At 39.3% G+C, this 20090-nt stretch overlaps 1 protein-coding gene across 1 annotated transcript in view; it reads left to right on the top strand.

Moving 5' to 3' along the window:
- LOC104381319 (glutamate receptor ionotropic, kainate 2) overlaps nt 1–20090 on the top strand; it is a gene marked incomplete at its 5' end in the record, with an annotated part of 116504 nt that overhangs the window by 65866 nt on the left and 30548 nt on the right. Inside the window, 1 exon segment of the mRNA XM_086630818.1 lies at nt 6242–6467. Within this exon segment, the coding sequence (XP_086486944.1) occupies nt 6242–6467 (226 nt within the window).

The following is a 20090-nucleotide window of genomic DNA, read 5'->3' as shown; positions in this document are numbered from 1 at the left end:
ATTGGTTATTTAAAACAAAATATCTGGAAACAGGACATGTAGTGATACTGTGTAAAGCTGAAAAAATTAATAAGATCTAATATCTTCCATTCTGATTCCTGTAGCTGATTCTGATATTTATTGTTATTTGCATATATTTCTGTTTAACTCAGAAGTCCCAGTAATAGATCAGGATCCCATTGTTTTCCACTTCAGAAACACTGAGCAGTTTGGAGAAAACAGTACCTATCCCAAAGAATTCAGATTCATATTAAGAACTGGTAGAAGTGGATCATTGTACACAGATATAAATTATAAAAACAAGAAGTACAAAAACATCACAATGGAATAAATGTATCATTGGTCATTGACAGATATTTCACCAATAGTAATCAGCCTTTACAAATTTCCTTTTGGTGATACTTCAGGAAAGCAAGCAGGTTATTTATGTTTATTTACAATTTATTTTCCTTTATGCAAGTGTTCAAATTTTTTCAGATAACCTTATATTTCAATTTCCCTGTATTTATAATGCTTGTGAACAATTACAGAATTCCTAAAACATTCTCTACCTTAGACTGTTGGTTTGTTCTCTCAGCTGTAAGCTTGTCATACTACGATTTGAAATGTATTCAATTAATTAACTTTGTTCATCTTTCTATTAATGGTACTAATGGTCTGTGGCCTAAAATACTGAAGATACATCCCAAATGTCCTAGAGAAGCTATAAGCCATAAGAGGTTGTTTTATAATATTTACTTCACCTAAATTCGATATCTAGCCTTCTTATGTTCAGAAAAAAATCTGGAGATACATTATTGCTTTTGCCATTATTGAGAATATCAGAAATGCATTTTCTGGCTTATTTCACAGCTGTGTAGATTTAGGGCATGTGTCAAAACAAATGTCAAACTTAGAAAAATGAATACAGAATGAATAAAGTAAACGTATTATATGAACAGTTCAGCTTGAATTTCCATACTGTGGTGTTCAGGATTTCCAAGGGGTAATGTATAAAACAATTGGGATGAGTCTACTTGAGTTTAAAAGGGTGAAAAATACAGGAAAACACATACTTCCCTGGCTAATAATGGGCTCATCTTTGGCTTGATGTATATGTATGTTCACAATGATTTTTGAGTTGGTTTGTTTGTTGTTTTTTGTGTTTGTTTAGTTTGGGGTTTTTTTTCTCCCAAGGAGGAAATGATATGTTTTGTTTTGTTTTCTTGAAATTGCATTAAAATTTGAAGAGTCTTCATAACCACCTATTACTGCATGTGACTTCAAATTGATGAAGAATCATAGAAATCAATGAAAACCCCAAATTGGAAGAGACCTCTAGAGTTCCCTTCTTCTTGCTGGAGAACTGCTTTCCTAATTGAAAGCAAGGCTTTAGATTAGCCTATTCAGGCCTGTGTTAAGCTGTTTCTAACATTTCCAGTGAGCTGATTCCACTACGTGTCTGGGCTACCTGTGCAATGCTTAGTTGTTCTCATGGTGAAGAATTTTTTTCTTATATACACACAGAATTACCCTTCAGCAGCTTGAGCCATTGCCTCTTATCTTGTCACCATGCATCCCAATGAAGAGAGTATCTGCAATTTCTCTCTAACCTTCTTTTTAGGCAATAGAAGAATGTGATTACATTCTGTGTAAGCTTTCCTTCCTTTAGGTTGAGCAACACCATTTCCATCAATTTTCCTTTGTAAGTTAAGATCCACAACCCTCTGATCACCTTGGTGAACATTCTCCAATTTTAACATCTTTCTTCAACTTGGAGGACCAAAACTGGACACAACGTCCCTGGTGTGACTTCACAAGCGCCAAGTATTGTGGATTAATCACCTCCCTTGTTCTGTTGGCTATAGCCTTGCTGATACAGCCTGTAATTTGCTTTCCTGCTGTAAGGATGGGCTGCTTACTTATGTTCAGCTTGCTGTCCTCTTGGATCCGTAAGTTCTTTTCAGTCAAGATACACTCCAGCTGGTCAATTCCTAGCCAGTAGAGATGGTTTGGATTACATTCTTCCAGGATAAACTTTGCATTTATCTTTGTTAAACCTCATGCAATTCTCATTATACTAATTTTCCAGCCTCTTGAGGCCTCTCTGTCTGGTAGCTTTTTTTTCCAGTGTATCTACATCTCTTCCGTCTTTGGTGTCATCCACAAACTCAGTGAGAGACCATGTTAGGCACTTTGCTAAGACTCATATAGATGGGTCTTTATGAATGCACTTTTCATATGTCATTCTTTTTGTCAGAAATTATGAGCTTGGTGAAGTGATTCAGAAGTGAAATTTCATAGTCTGTGTATTTCAGAAGGTTAGAATAAATGTGCATGATTGTTCCTTTGGCCTTAAAAAATTCGTGAATCAAGGAACTTTAAGAAGAGTGGCCTGTGTCCACTAAGAATGTGATGTTCAAGATAACAGAAGTCACATAGCTGTTACAGGTGGTGTCATAAATGGAAAATAGTGTAGCAGGACTGGGAGTCTGTGGGGTGTTTTTATATATGTGGTAGAGAGTCTTTCATAAAATATATAAGAATTGGGGTTTCTGATTTTTTTTTTAGTTATTTTTTTTCTCAAAATTTAATCTTAATTATCTTTAATCTTGCCTTTTTTACTACAGCCTCTTTTGAGTTCAAATATTTCATGGGTGAAAGCTTAGCTAAGGCATTATCTGCGACACTCAAATGCTTTTAGAAGCCAGGAAAGTAATTAGATGATAACAATAAAATAAAAATCTCCGTTAATGGATCTGTAATTTTTCCTTTTTAGAAAAAACTCAGAATTTGCCTGGCACATTTTTGCTGCGCATTTATCCAATCTCGTCTTGTATCATGAGGTCTGCTTCTCTGTCCTTTGATCCTTGTTTATTCTGGCATTCATTCAACATCCTGATATTTTCCTAACCTTGTGATCCAGTCTCACTACTCAGATATTTGTCTTTCCTAGCCAGTGCCTCAGGATTTAGCAGTAAGTAACACGTTACTAATGATGATTCCTTCTGTTTCCAGCCTCGCATTCGTACATAGCGTGAGACTAACTCAGAGCCTTTGCCATTCTTCCTTTCGTGATCCCTGACATGCACAGTTATTTTTCAATGAGCTTTAATTTATGAACACTGAGTATGTCACTGACAGTATCCTCTGAATGTCATTGTGAGAGCTATCATTTTATGCACCAGGTAAATGAGGTTTTTTATTTGCTTAACCTTTTAATTTTCATCTTTCCTCAGTTAGTTATCTTTTTTATTCCGGTGAAATTCAAATGTTGTGAAGCATAGGCAGCTTTCTAACCACTCTGCATTGTCTTCAATGTTATTGAGAGAACACAAGCATGATAAATAATGTCACCACAAGTTATCTCATCCAGACATCATTTCCGTTTGATTTCAAGTTAGGTTGGATTTCCACACAGTGGTTTCCAGTTAGATGAAACAGTATGGTGAATTAACCCAGATAAAATAATACACTTAATTGATGGAGTATATAAATTGATTAAGCAGGTTGATTTTCACACAGTGAAAGAAGATGTAAACATAATGTAAATTGCAGCATCTGCTTCTATAAGTATGAATGACACAGTCATAACCACAAGAAGCAACATGTACATATTGGAATGTCATTCTCTTTTGTTCAATGTCAAATGGGCTCCTGATGCTTTTGATTGTTCTGATTTCTTGATTTTAGTTACGTGAGTCTGCTGAGTACTTTTCTAAACAGAGAGGAAAACCATTTGTGGTTGTATTTTCCTGAATCGAATGTTATTTTTTTTTATTTTCAGATAAAACATTCTCTGTTGTGCATAAAATGAATTTCATAATGTGTACTATACATTTTTATTTGGTAAGAATTTCTAAATGCTGGTTATAATTTAGGGGTCACAACTAGATGGGCTGTTTTCCTTGGCATCATTTCAGTTCTGACTTTTAGCTTTTAGAGGTGGAAGCAAACAGTGCAAAGACATTGTAGTGTTCTAGCTATCTCAGAAAACTGAGAGATCTTGTGCACTTTCTATCATCCTTTTTAGCTTCACAGTGGTGAGCCATATTCACTGATGTTCTAGGCTTTGTGCTATCTTCTACAATCTCACTAGTCATGCGTAGACTTTTCTTACTTTATTTTGTTTCAATTATTCCAATAAGCAAGCTATCCCAGGAGCTCCATCTGATTTTGTTGGTGACCTTTGTTCCTTCCTTTTCAATATTAGCTGTGGCTTCATCCTGGCAGATTAAATCGGTCATTATAATATGAGCATTCTATCCTTCAGAGGATATTGTATTTTTTCACATGCTCTAATGCTTCAGTAGAGAGGAACCATTCACCTTGCTAACATGTTTTCATCCTAGAATTTAATTATTTTTTTTTTTTTAACAGAAATATAGAGATACGTATGTATTACAGGTCATTCTTTCTTTGTTTTCTATTATAGCTCATTTGGCTTTTTTTCTTTTTCCCCTCAACATGCATCAACAATGTGTATCTAACAGTTTATTAGAATTGTTTTCTCTGTCATTTTTTTATTTTTCTCAGATTATTTATAGTGGCTAAAATGTTTTTGTACTGGGGTAGTTTGTATGTCAAAAGAATTAAATACAGGTTCTTGGTAAAATTTTACAAATACTGGAAAACATTCATCTGTATTACATAGTGATTTAGATTCCTACAGAGTTGATGTGCATTGCTTAATGTTAGGATACAATGCAATATTGAATGCTTGCAAGAATTATTTGATTTTCAAAGCAAACCATATGAGGAGAGACCAGATCTGTTTGGTCTTCACTATTCTATTCATTCACAGTATGTTTTGAAGAAAAACTGTTTTCCTTTTCATTCTTACTAAAATCTTTCACAATCAGCCACAGAATATGTTCAGACTCCTACAAATCTTCAGGTTTTTTAGCACTGACACAAGAGTCACTTCAAATGCTTGATTTTCTCAATCCCCAGGCAGAGTGAAATAGCTCGTGGATTGTATCTCAGCAGGGGGACAAAGTAATTTTTTTTCTAAATAAATGATCTTTTTATTCCACATACACTGCTAATTCTCCTCTGGGGCAGAATTTATGGCTGCCAATCAGCTGAACTTGAGAGAAGTTTGTTGTGTCAATCTTTGTTTAGTACCTCCACCAGAGCTGACGGCAGAGTTATGTTTTAGGTTGACATTAAAAGATGAAAGACTGCTTAAAAAGTCTGATGATGCTAGTTCTCATGCTGTATTTCTACATTTTATTTACTAGGAAAGATTGAACATTACTGAACATTTTCTGATACATCTTGAGTTAGAAACATTATTAAAGAGATAGGGCAAATATAAAATATTCAGTACTTCTAATATCTTAATCTTATCCAGTGGTTATGATCTCTTAAGCACTGTGTTTTACAAAGATGAGGGAAGATAATATCTCTTTTTAAAGAAGCTGAGGTAAAAGAAAGGAAGCGACCCCTCTATAGTTGCAAAGCATCACTTTGTGCCAAAATACTGTCTCCTTTGTCCCAAACTACTGTCTCTCTCTTCCTATCACTACAGTTTTTGCATTCTGGGAATATTAAAGCAGAAAACATATTCATTTTTAGGACTTTTATTAGACAGTTTCTGAACGACAAGCTAGTATTAGTAGTGTGACAAGAATATGATAATATTCTACCAAGCAAGTAGTGTGCCCAGAATATGATAATATCTCTTATTTAAAATGTTCCTCCAAGTATTTTTGCAGAGTAGCATGGATAAAATGTTTGCTGCTCTCGCCCTAACAACTGTTTTCTTCATATATTGCCATATGTAAGTGGTTTGATTACTTCAGGCTGCCACACTGTGCATTAGGTTTTCAGAATTGATCAGGAGCAGCTGAGTGATTGAAATAAGAGTGAAAATTTCAAGTGTGCCAGAATCCACAGTTTTTCCTGTAACACTTACCAACGTTGTTGAGGAACTTGGCTACAGTGCAATACTTAGTAGTTTTCCACTAACTTCAAATACTTGCAGGCCTTCATCCTGCATAAAAACATATAAACGATAAAAACCAAATAAACAGCAGATATTATACATTTTCTTGAGATTCTGTTTAGCTGCTTTGTTTTACACAGACAAGATGAGAGGTACAGATGAGATGAAACGTACAAGCACCCTTAGAAGAATGTCTTAGTAAAACCTGACGTGTAGTAAGATGCGAGAAGAGAGCAACATATAAACAGAATTTGCATTCACTTTTATAAGCATTAATTCTTATTCATGTTACATCTAATTTTTGTCTTTCAGAAATCCAAAATCTCCACTTACGACAAGATGTGGGCCTTCATGAGTAGCAGGAGGCAGTCAGTACTTGTCAAAAGTAATGAAGAAGGTATCCAGCGTGTGCTTACCTCTGATTATGCATTTTTAATGGAGTCAACAACCATTGAGTTTGTCACACAGCGGAACTGTAACCTAACACAGATTGGAGGCCTGATAGACTCAAAAGGTTACGGCGTTGGAACTCCCATGGGTAGGTGATATATCAACCATTTGTTCTGTGTTCATTAATCTTAGTTGCTGCAGTAGCATAGAAAAACTCTGATACACTGTTGCTTTCTCTATATTGCTAATGTTTTTCCTTGTTCTCTTTTTCCCACCTGAGGAAAATATTATGTATTTTATCAACATTTATGGATTGTATCAAATTTTCTAAATAGAAAAAAATAGTTACTTTATAAAAATTGGACATTTTCATATGCTATGTTTCTCTTACATGGTACCTTCTGTATGTTCAACAACAACAACAACAAGTACTTCTCATAGCATTTATTTATTTAAAAAAAAAAAGTTTTAAAAATGTTGATCCCTTTAGAGAATGAGGTGCTAGTAATACAAGGTTTGCATTAGTAAATGGAGATAATGCTTCTATACTGAGAAGGCTAATCACTGAGTTTCTTAAAAGAGGAGGAAACATTCCACAACATGCCATGTATAATCCACAGATCAAAGAAATCGTAGAATCGTAGAATCATAGAATGGTTAGGGTTGGAAGGGACCTCAAAGATCATCTAGTTCCAACCTCCCTGCCACGGGCAGGGAAACCCTCCACTACACCAGGTTGTCCAAAGCCTCATCCAGCCTGGCCTTGAACACCTCCAGGGCTGGGGCATCCACAACTTCTCTGGACAACCTGTTCCACTGCCTCACCACCCTCTGAGTGAAAAATTTCGTCCTTATATCTAATCTAAATCTGCCCTCTTTCAGTTTAAAGCCATTTACCCTTGTCCTATCACTGCACGCCCTTGTCAAAAGTCCCTCTCCAGCTTTCCTGTAGGCCCCCTTTAAGTACTGGAAGGCTGCAATAAGATCACCCCAGAGCCTTCTCTTCTCCAGACTGAACAGCTGCAACTCTCTTAGCCTGTCTTCACAGCAGAGGTGTTCCAGCCATCGGATCATCTCCGTGGCCCTCCTCTGGACTCTCTCCAGCAACTCCATGTCCTTCTTGTGTTGGGGACTCCAGAGCTGAATGCAGTATTCTAGTTGGGGTCTCACAAGAGCAGAGTAGAGGGGCAGAATCACTTCACTCGACCTGCTGGCCACACTTCTTTGTATACAGCCCAGGATACAATTTGCTTTCTGGGCTGCCAGTGCACATTGCTGGCTCATGTTGAGCTTCTCATCCACCAACACTCCCAAGTCTTTCTCCTCAGGGCTGCTCTCAATCCATTCTCCTCCCAGCCTGTACTTGTGCTTGGGATTGCCCCAACCCACGTGCAGGACCTTGCACTTGGTCTTTTTGAACTTCATGAGGTTCTCACAGGCCCACCTCTCCAGCCTGTCAAGGTCCCTCTGGATGGCTTCCCTTCCCTCCAGCATGTTCCCAACACTACACAACTTGGTGTCATCTGCAAACTTGCTGAGGGTGCACTCGATCCCACTGTCCATGTCACCAACAAAGATGTTAAATAACACTGGTCCCAGTACTGACCCCTGAGGAACACCACTCGTCACAGGCCTCCACATGGACATTGAACCGTTGACCACAACTCTTTGAGTGCGACCATCCAGCCATTTCCTTATCCACCAAGTGGTCTGAAATACTGAATTAACCTTGTGGAATAGAGTTTTGCAGAGCAGTTCCAATCCTGTAAATATTTTCTTGACTAGGTACAAAACATTAGTTGCAAGAGTAGAAGCTAACTACGGGCATTTGGTTGGCTGCTAGAATCTGTAGGATGATTCAGCAAGCACGGAGATGCTGAGTTCCCGTTGACTGCAGTGATTTTTAAAGGACATGAGCTGACAATCTGTCCTTAGATTTCAGAATAGATGGGAATAAAAAATGGTATGATACAAAGACTCTGTCAGTACTGCACAATGATCCTACTGAATTTTGTAAGATTGTTCTGCTGACTTCTTTGCAAGGCCAATATTTATTTTAACTTATTTTTAAAGAAGAAATTATCACTTCATGATTGATGTGAATATGTTTTATGTTTTTCTCAAATATGTCTTGCATTTGCTACTGATTTCATATGTGTTAATAATATACAGTGAATCATATATGGGGAAAGTTGTGTCTGGTACTTTAAATGAAGCAAATGGTGAGGAAGGTTAAGATCTAAACTTTACTGGAATATCTTGGATAAAGACATATCTAGTATTATCAAATATAAACTTCCCTATATGTTGTAGATATTTATTGCAACTTTAATGACGTCTTTTTAATTTCATGATTTCAGTAATTCACTGTGAGACGGACATCTCCCACAGAAATTATAATTCTTCTCATTTTGTGTTTGAACAGTTAGCTGTTAGGAATCTAGTTGTAGTCCATATATAATTTTTTCCACCCAGTTCTGTTGTGGCTTCTTTGCTGAATATGTTCTGTAGACATCTAAGTGCCAGAAGGGACTGGAATTCTGTCCTGCTGCTCTTTTTGGCATCTCATATTTTCTGATATGTAAACCTTTTGTCATTTTGAGGGTGAAAACCACTTTCTATTTAGATTTTGTATGGGAAAAATGAATTCTTAGTGGTAGTTCAAAATCCTTGAATAAGCTGCACACAAACTTGTGAAGCGTCTCAAGTATGCGCTAGAAATCTAAGTACCGAAGTGTTAGGAATCAGAGAGACCAGGCTATTTTACAGATTATTTTAATTACGTATAAATCAGAGGAGTAGTATAAACACCGGAGAACACAGATGAAAAGCAATGATAAAACCAGAAACAGACCTCTAGAGTTAAAGTTTAGAGGAAAAAGTATTGGATGTAAAGAGACAAGGAAGGAAGCAAGGAAACTGTTTTTTGGTCTTTGTCCCTTACTTTAGTTGGGGAGAATAGGCACTATGCATGTACTATTTCTTTATTGACTTCAAATCACATCAAAGACATTATTCAGCTCTTATTCATCTCCAAGATTCCAAGTATTAACAAATTATCTGTGTCAAGAGAAACAATAACGTTATTCAAGGTGATCTGTGAGGTGACAATTGTCTTGAATCAAGATGAGACAAACAGAAGATATACCTGCAGGAATCTCCAAAGGAGGTAAAACAAGAGTTGAAAGAGTGTTAAAATTAGGAAAAGAAGTTGAAGTAAGTTCTGAAAAAAAGATAGGGCCTTCATAAAAGGAAAATTAACAGAACTGAGACTAAGATGTAAAGTAAGGTTTCCACAAAATAAATTAAGGTACAATAAAACAACATTTGGATGTTTCCCAGAACAGCAAAGAATAAGAAGTTAATTCTGTCTTTGAGCAGGATCAACAAAATGATATCCAGACAACCAAGATGTATAAAAGTTTTTTATCACCTGCACAGTCTCAGAGGAAAGACATTGGGTAGCCTCTTCTAAAATAATGCATGGTTTGCACACACATTTGAAAGGAAACCTTACGAAGAATCGTATCCATAGTGCCTGTCAGAATAGTTTTTGTTAAATATATTGTTTTATTGAAGCTAAAAAATCTTACAGAGCAGTGCATAATCCAAAATAAACTCATGCATTATCATTAATCTCATTTCTACAAGAAAAAGAACTCCAGAGTCTTTAAAGAACTTACGATGTGGTTAAATCTGCAGAAGTAGATTTCATTATTATTTAATGATTATGCAAGAAGTTTATAGACATACAATTGAGTAATATCTTTTTAGAGTTAATAATCCTGAGTAACTTGTTAAGTGCTTGGAAAACTATAAAGTAATGGTTTCACAGAAAAAGCACATTACTGCTTGTGCCTATTTGGGAAGCAACACGTTTCTGAGCAGAACAATACAGAACTATTTGTGTTAGAGGCACAATGTCTGAAAGATATAGATGTCATCTTCTCAAATTTACAAAAATATCGGGTTTATCTCCTGGAATACTGGCTTGAAGTTACAGAAATATTTGCACATAAAATTAAATTTGTAGAATACAGTTGTTGCAGGCCTTATATTGAATACGGTAGAATGGATATGGTTACTTTTGGAGAACAGCATCAAAGGAAGTAGGTGCAACATATCTTGCACCTTTTGATGGCTACTAGAATAATAATTAGTGAGAATATAATTTACTTGAGTCTAAGTAGCTACCAGCAGAAGAGCTAAAAGCTTTCCTAACAGAAAAATATGCTATCAGAGTAGTTTAGGATAGGATAATCACTTGGAAAATGCAACCACCCAAATATAGCACCAACTTAGAGTATTACAGAAAAAGCTCTCTGCTCATGATGTGAAAGTTTTAAATTCAGAGAAAGAAAGTTGAACAAGATGGGGAGAAAAAAAAAGTAGATCAGGCAGTGTATAGGTATCAACTCCTTCCAAACACACTGAAGGAGCAAAATCTGAGTTTAAGTGATTATTTTAATCCTTCTGAAAGCATTAGTGAAGTAACCAAAATTTAGATTTCTAAAATGTAGCTTTGATGAAGGAAATGGATGTACTTCTGGCACAAAGTAAGATCAGCCTACACTTTTAGAATCAACAAAATACACTGATGTTTAGAATAGGTCCAAGACAGCATTCTATGTATCTTTCCTGTTAGCTTTATTTAGTACGTCACACGACACCCACAGCACTGAAAAATAAACTATAGTGAATTAGATAAGTTATACATATAATGAATGATTCTCATGATACATGTCTGTAAATTAATAGCCTTGTAAATACTTGAATTCATGTTCAGTCAGCCACTGCTGGTACTAGGCTAGAAAACCTTCATTTATAATGAAAAAAAAGAAGGGAAAAACAGACCTGGAATGAGATGTTTGACAGCAAACGATACTTTGCAGCAGATAAGGGAGAACCTGTTTGCAACTGGGGTTTGTGATTGTTTTGTTTTATTTTCCATCTTTGCAACTTTGTTTATAGCTTTGTAACCAAGAGCGTAGCATTTGCTTTGCTAGAGCACGTTTGGGTTTTTCCTTCCATTTCGAAGCTCCACATGCCAGGGTTTTATATTGGCTTTATTCTGGCATGTCCTATTAGGAGGCAGTATTTTGCCAGTCCTGTGTTCTTCATCAGTGAGTCTGGCAGACAGAAAAGCTTTTGTTAACATGCATAAAGCTTGAAGTGTGCTACATGGTTTATTTCTAATAATAAATATGCGAATATGTATCATGTACAATTATCTATTAGAAATACATATACATTTATATTTTAGTGTTTGGAATTTGGCTTTGGGTGGGCACACAGCTCATGATCTAAGGTTGATATTCAAGGGATGAAGGAGCGAATGGAGGAAGGAGGAATGGAGAAAGGAGAAAGAGAGAAAGAGAAAAAACACAGAAAGCAAATGGACAAAGGGGGGGTGGGGAGAGAGAACAAAGCCTTTGAGTATGCAGGATAAAGTCCGCTTTTAATGACAGATCCTCTAAAGTATTACTTATCACCTTCAGTAGTTTTAAATGTCCCATTTCTTCACTATGCATGATAAAGGTGTTTAAAATTGGGTCTGTTCTTTAACAAATCCCAGTTGGGATAAACTTTCCATTGCAAAGGATTCCTAAATATTTATGATAATTCCATATGCTTATGGTCTTCTTAGCGAACATAAATTGTTACTTTTCAGGAAAACCCAGTCTATCCAGCAATATACATTTCATGCCCTACTGAAACACAAGTTAATACGACTTTCCTATGGTCAACATATTGTAAAACACAGTAATATTGTGTTTTATAAAACACAATGTGTTACACGAAAGGTTAGAAATTTAGTTTCTATGCATTCTGTATTAAGGCCTTAATGGTTTGCAAGGTACTTTTTTTTTTTTTTTTTTAATTTTTACTTTGCAATTGGAAGAAATATGTTTGATATCACCTCTTGGGAAAAAGCAAATCTTTATCTCTCTGGAGTGGTTTCAGGTTCCAGATTCCTGTTTCTCTTCAGCGTGTTAGACAGTAAGCTACTTTCCATCTGACTTGGGCAGATTTTCTATTGAATTGCCAGTTGCTTCCATGTTGAACCTGGAGTACATAAATGGCTGACAAGTGTACATGTCAAACCCACTCCATGTGAGCAGATCTACTGAGCATGCACCTTTCAGATGATCTGCGCTTATGTGGCAACTCAGGACTATCCTGTATGTACCAGACAATCTATGTGTGTGTGGAGATACATGCAAAGTAGTGTCTTTGACATTTTGAAAATGCAAAATGGTAGGTGTAAGTAATCCTAATAGTTTGCATATATTTCTTCTAACTCTTAAGAAATACAAAATGGAAAGTGGTGTTTGAGAGATATGGCACATATAAGAAACTAGAGCTAGTAATTTCTCTACTGTTTCTCTGTGTTGAGCTGTGGAAAGTTACAGAACTAAATTAAGAGGGGGCTTTAGCTGTAGAGCAGTAACATTCCTATAACATCTGATTATAGTGAGGTAGAAAATGGTTTGAGAAAAAGGTGAAATATACATTTTTTAATCCTTTCTTCCTGTACAGTTATGACAAAAAAATAAATCGTGCTATTAATAATATTTCCATTGCAAAACATAGTGATCTGAATTTATTACATGATGCTCTTCACTTTTACTACTTTTTTGGCTTGCTTTTCCCTTGCTGTGATCCAACTATGACATTTCCTATTATATCATATCACAGTTTGTGTCTCTGATCTTTCCATACTAATAGACTATCAAGGTGCCCTGAAAAATACTGGAAAGTGTTTGAGGCTTAGATTTCAGGCTTTTTTTGTTAAGTTAAAAATTGTTAAAAAAAAAGAAATCTGCACTCCCCTAACTATATAGAGACTCTTCACTGTACATGGGGATAAAATACAACTCTCAGGATATGAATGAAATTAAACAATGTATTTTGGGGTCAAGTGGATAAAGCTACCAACATATCATTGCCAAGCTGAGTCTTATGGAACTACCTATTATGCAAAGTTGCAATAATTTACAATAGTAAAACAGATCCAGGTATCAAAATTTGTTCATGTAAGTACATAAAAGATATCTGCACAGTGTATATTTATATACCCACAATAGAAAGCTGGCAGCTACTGTGATACAAACAAGTTATACCTCCCATGTCAAAAAGAAAAGTATATGAATAAAATAAACAACCTTCCAGCAGAGATGCATTAGCTGCAGGCCCCAGATATCAGTTTACTCACTTAGAATCATAGAATCATAGAATCGTTAGGGCTGGAAGGGACCTTCAAAGGTCATCTAGTCCAACCCCCCTGCAAGGAACAGGGATATCTCCAACTAGATCAGGTTGCTCAGGGCCTCATCCAACCGGGCCTTGAACGTCTCCAGGGATGGAGCATCCACCACCTCTCTGGGCAACCTGTTCCAGTGTTCTACCACTCTCATGGTAAAAAATTTTTTCCTAATATCCAACCTGAATCTACCTCCCTCTATTTTAAAACCATTACCCCTTGTCCTATCACAACTGGCCCTCCTGAACAGCATCTCCCCATCTTTCCTGTAGGCCCCCTTGAGGTACTGGAAGACCGCTATAAGGTCACCCCGGAGCCTCCTCTTCTGCAGGCTGAACAGCCCCAACTCTTTCAGCCTGTCCTCATAGGAAAGGTGCTCCAGCCCTCTTATCATCTTCGTGGCCCTCCTCTGGACCCTCTCCAACTGGTCCATGTCCTTCTTATGTTGGGGACTCCAGAACTGGACGCAATACTCCAGGTGAGGTCTCACGAGGGCAGAGTAGAGGGGGAGAATCACCTCCCTTGACCTGCTGGCCACGCTCCTCTTGATGCAGCCCAGGACGCGGTTGGCCTTCTGGGCCGCAAGAGCACATTGCCGGCTCGTATTGAGCTTCTCGTCCACCAGTACTCCCAAGTCCTTCTCCTCAGGGCTGCTCTCGATCCATTCTCCGCCCAGTCTGTATTTGTGCCTGGGATTGCCATGACCCAGATGTAGGACCTTGCACTTGGCCTGGTTAAACTTCATGAGGTTGGTACGGGCCCACCTCTCCAGCCTGTCGAGGTCCCTCTGGATGGCATCCCTCCCTTCCAGCGTGTCGACGGCACCACACAGCTTGGTGTCATCGGCGAACTTGCTGAGGGTGCACTCCATGGCACTGTCCACGTCACTGACAAAGATGTTGAAGAGGGCCGGGCCCAACACGGACCCCTGAGGGACGCCACTCGTGACCGGTCTCCACATGGACATCGAGCCATTGACCACTACTCTCTGAGTACGGCCATTGAGCCAATTCCTTATCCACCGAGTGGTCCATCCATCAAACCCATGCCTCTCTAGTTTAGAGAGAAGAATGTCGTGCGGGACAGTGTCAAAAGCTTTGCACAAGTCCAGGTAGATGACATCCGTTGGTCGACCCTTGTCCACCGATGTTGTCACCCCATCATAAAAGGCCACCAAGTTGGTCAGGCACGATCTGCCTTTGGTGAAGCCATGTTGGCTGTCACCCACCACCTCCTTGCTCTCCATGTGCCTTAGCATGGTTCCCAGGAGAATCTGCTCCATGACCTTGCCAGGCACAGAGGTGAGGCTGACCGGCCTGTAGTTGCCCGGGTTCTCCTTGTTCCCCTTTTTAAAAATGGGGGTTATGTTCCCTCTCTTCCAGTCATCGGGGACCTCGCCAGACCGCCACGACTTCTCAAATACAATAGCCAGTGGCTTGGCAACTTCATCCGCCAGTTCCTTCAGGACCCGCGGATGGATCTCATCAGGTCCCATGGACTTGTGCACCTTCAAGTTCCTCAGATGTTCCCGAACCTGCTCTTCAAGTACAGTGGGCGGTGGTTCATCCTCACAGTCCCTGCTAGTTCTTTCCACAGCTTGGGTGGTAAGACAAGAGGCTTTATCAGTGAAGACTGAGGCAAAAAATTCATTGAGTACCTCAGCCTTCTCTATGTCGCGGGTGACCAGAGCACCAGTATCCTTCCGGAGGGGGCCTACATTCTCCTTGGACTTCCTTTTGTCCCCTACATACCTATAGAAGCATTTCTTATTGCTTTTTATATCCCTTGCCAAATTCAATTCCTTCAGGGCTTTAGCCTTCCTCACCTGATCCCTGGTCACTCACACAGCTTCTCTGTATTCCTCCCAGGCTATCTGTCTCCGCTTCCACCCTCTGTAGGCTAACCTCTTCATTTTCAGTTGGTCCAGGAGCTCCTTGCTCATCCACGCAGGCCTCCTGGTCTTTTTGCCTGACTTGTTCTTCATCGGGATGCACCTCTGCTGAGCTTGGAGGAGGTGCTCCTTGAATGTGGACCAACTTTCCTGGGCCCCTCGTCCCTCCAGGGCCGCCTCCCACGGCACTTTGCGCATCAAGTCCTTGAAGAGGCCGAAGTCTGCCTTCTTAAAGTCTAGGGTACAGAGCTTGCTGAATGGTTTCCTTGCTGCCCCATGGATCTTGAACTCCACCGTGTCGTGGTCACTGCAGCCAAGGCTGTCCTTAAGTTTCACCTCACCCACCAGTCCCTCCCTGTTGGTGAGCACAAGGTCGAGCATGGCACCCCTCCTTGTCGGCTCCTCTATCACCTGCAGGAGGAAGTTGTCATCCACGCATTCCAGGAACCTCCTGGACTGCCTGTGCCCTGCTGTATTGTCTCTCCAACAGATGTCAGGGTGGTTGAAGTCCCCCATGAGGACCAGGGCTTGTGACCGCGAGGCTGCTCCTATCTGGCTATAAAGCGCCTCATCTGCTCTGTCCTCCTGGCCAGGTGGCCTGTAACAGACCCCTACCGTAACATCCCCTATCCGTCTCCGTCCTCTAATCTTGACCCATAAGCTCTCTGTCAGCTCCTCCTCCGACCCCAGGCGAAGCTCCACGCATTCCAGCCGGTTGCTGACATAGAGAGCGACACCCCCTCCTCGTCTCCCCTTCCTGTCCTTTCTAAAAAGCTTATACCTTATACTTAAGTTCAAAAGATGAAACAAAACCTCGAAGCTCTCATGTTCTGTTTATTCAGAGGTACCATTTTTAGTGGAATTCTCTTTTCTTTAAATTCTAATGAAATATCATATACAATGTCTTTGTTTACAAACATTTTTATCTCTTAAAGGGTTTTTTTTCACAGTACGTTGCTCTTAAAGATTTTAAATATTTTTCCCATTCACCTATGACCTCCAAAAACTCTATTTGTCCAACTAATGTAATGTGCAGATCACTTACACATAGAAATTTACTTATAAATTTTTGCACAATGTAGTTCATCTTAACATTTTTTTACTTAGGCATTCAAATCTTTTATTTTTGGCAAATCAGAGCCAAAAGTAGGATTGGCTTGGGGTTTTTTTTGGCTTTTTTTTTTAATTTTTATTATTTCAGTCAGCTGTATGACATGTAATTAAAATGTTGTTTGGAGTAAGCAGATTTTGAAGACAGTACTATTCATTTAATTTCATCAGAGTCTAGAAAGAGTATTTCACACTCCATTCACTTAAATTAAATATTTCACTGCAGAAAAAAAAGGTTTCAGGCAATAATTTATAATCTGCTATTTCATATCTTCTCTAGGAATATGACTTAATGAATTATTTATACTTATCCAAGCCATTAATAAATGCAATACTGTAGTGTTCTTCCTACTCCAGTGATAGGCTGCTGTATTCAAATAGAATTTAAACAAATCAGCAAATATATAACACTTAATTATCATATTGCAATCAATAACTGTATAGGTTCATCTGATTTATATTAACTATTCTGTCTCTAGGGAGTGACCTAGAAAAAATATTCACAGTAGAAGTTTGTATTTTATAACAATGAAATTTTTTAACTGACCTGACTGTGTGCTTAATGCAGATATTTTACAAAAGATTTCATTACCCGCTCTTGTTATTTAAGTGTATGTTTCCAAATATATAACATTTTAAATGAAGGCACAGTGGAGAATATAAATTACTTAAGAACAAAAGCTTTTAATAGGTACTTGTAATTTCAAAGATTAAAATTTAATGTAATAGGAATATGAACAAATAAATGACTCTTATTTCTTAAACATATAGTAGAAAGTGAACAAAGACACAAATGGGATGAAGATGATCTCAAATACCTTTAACTCTCTCTTAGAATTCATTCAGCTTCCACCCTTGCTGCATTTATCATTTCAGACAGAGAACTACAGCCTGGTTTTGTAATCATCTAAAAATTAGTTTAATTTTGGAGCTTACATATAAAATAAAAAGTAGATAAAATTGGAATAAACACCTTGTAAGTGTAAGAAAAACTCTTCATCATTCTATAGATGTGTGAGACCTTGCTTCCTATGTTTTATCTACCTTTTAAAAGACCAAAGCCTTGAATTCTACAGCTACATGTCTAAACTAAATTTTTGTATCCTAGTTTTGACTGGAATAGAGTTAGTTTTTCTTTTTAGCAGCTAGAAGAGCTCTTTTTTGGTTTTAGCCTGGGATTTGTTACCAGAAGAATGTTGATAGCACGCTGATGTTTATAGTTGGCACTGAGACATCAAGGACTTTTCAGCTTCCTGTGTATTTGGCAATGTGCAGGAGCACAACAGGCTGGGGGGCGGGCACAGATGGGACAAAGGGTCCACAAGTCCCCTTATGGTTTTAATTTAATTTTAGGATTGAGGGCTAAACTGGCCAATGTAGTATATCGTATCATGCAACATCATGCCTATTATATGGATGAAAGTTGACCAGAAAGAAGTGGTTTTGCCCTTCCAGGAACACTCTTCTGAGGGCTCTCTCTCTCGAACTGTTGGAGTGCTCTCTCTCTCGCTCGCTCTCTTTTTGATCCTCTCTCTCACCCAGGATTGTGATGTTGGGGCTTATCTGTTTTGGGATCGGTTGCCAGGACAGGACATGCGTTGGTTACCAGGTGGTGAGCAATTACACTGTGCTTCACTTGTTCTTGTTTCTACATATTATTATAATACATATATAGAATCATAGAATCATAGAATGGTTAGGGCTGGAAGGGACCTTCAAAGGTCATCTAGTCCAACCCCCCTGCAAGGAACAGGGATATCTCCAACTAGATCAGGTTGCTCAGGGCCTTGTCCAACCTGGCCTTGAACGTCTCCAGGGATGGAGCATCCACCACCTCTCTGGGCAACCTGTTCCAGTGTTCTACCACTCTCATAGTAAAAATTTTTTCCTAATATCCAACCTGAACCTACCTCCCTCTATTTTAAAACCATTACCCCTTGTCCTATCATAACTGGCCCTCCTGAACAGCATCTCCCCATCTTTCCTGTAGGCCCCCTTGAGGTACTGGAAGACCGCTATAAGGTCACCCCGGAGCCTCCTCTTCTCCAGGCTGAACAGCCCCAACTCTTTCAGCCTGTCCTCATAGGAAAGGTGCTCCAGCCCTCTTATCATCTTCGTGGCCCTCCTCTGGACCCTCTCCAACTGGTCCATGTCCTTCTTATGTTGGGGACTCCAGAACTGGACGCAGTACTCCAAGTGAGGTCTCACGAGGGCAGAGTAGAGGGGGAGAATCACCTCCCTCGACCTGCTGGCCACACTCCTCTTGATGCAGCCCAGGACGCGGTTGGCCTTCTGGGCCACAAGAGCACATTGCCGGCTCATATTGAGCTTCTCGTCCACCAGTGCTCCCAAGTCCTTCTCTTCAGGGCTGCTCTCGATCCAATCACCACCCAGTCTGTATTTATGCCTGGGATTGCCACCACCCAGATGTAGGACCTTGCATTTGGCCTGGTTAAACTTCATGAGGTTGGTACGGGCCCACCTCTCCAGCCTGTCAAGGTCCCTCTGGATGGCATCCCTCCCTTCCAGCGTGTCGACGGCACCACACAGCTTGGTGTCATCGGCGAACTTGCTGAGGGTGCACTCCATGCCACTGTCCACATCACCGACAAAGATGTTGAAGAGGGCCGGGCCCAACACAGACCCCTGAGGGACGCCACTTGTGACCGGTCTCCACTTGGACGTTGAGCCGTTGACCACTACTCTCTGAGTGCGGCCATTGAGCCAATTCCTTATCCACCGAGTGGTCCATCCATCAAACCCATGACTCTCTAATTTAGAGAGAAGAATGTCGTGCGGGACAGTGTCAAAAGCTTTGCACAAGTCCAGGTAGATGACATCCATTGGTCGACCCTTGTCCACCGATGCTGTCACCCCATCGTAAAAGGCCACCAAGTTGGTCAGGCACGATCTGCCTTTGGTGAAGCCATGTTGGCTGTCACCCACCACCTCCTTGCTCTCCATGTGCCTTAGCATGGTTCCCAGGAGAATCTGCTCCATGACCTTGCCAGGCACAGAGGTGAGGCTGACCGGTCTGTAGTTGCCCGGGTCCTCCTTGTTCCCCTTTTTAAAAATGGGGGAAATTTAAAAAATTTAAAAATTTATATTTTTAAATTTAAAAATTTATATTTGTTGTTTTTATTATTATTATATGTATAATAATAATAATAAAACAACTTGTTCTTATTTCAATCCATGAGTCTCTTTCCCTTTTCCCCTTTAATTCTCTTCCCCATTCTGTGGGAGTGGGAGAGGGTGAGTGAGCAGCTGTGTGGCATTTAGTTGCTGGCTGCACTAAGCCACCACGTTTTGTTAAGCAGTTTCTGCACGTAGAACATGAACTGCATCCAAATTAATATTTTAAACAAATGCTCTGAATGTTTTCTAGTAAAGAAATCTATTATGTTTTTACATATTTAAAACATAGTGGTGCTAGAAATTTTTCCTGCTCTAGGTGCTGCCTATAACTGTGGTAAAATGAGGTCTAGTTTAACAGAGATTAAAGT

This window comes from Tauraco erythrolophus, unplaced genomic scaffold (assembly GCF_009769465.1).
Source record: "Tauraco erythrolophus isolate bTauEry1 unplaced genomic scaffold, bTauEry1.pri scaffold_51_arrow_ctg1, whole genome shotgun sequence".
In the NCBI taxonomy this organism is placed as follows: Eukaryota; Metazoa; Chordata; class Aves; order Musophagiformes; family Musophagidae; genus Tauraco; species Tauraco erythrolophus.
Note: the sequence above shows the minus strand (reverse complement) of the source record. Positions and strands in the feature narration are given on the sequence as shown.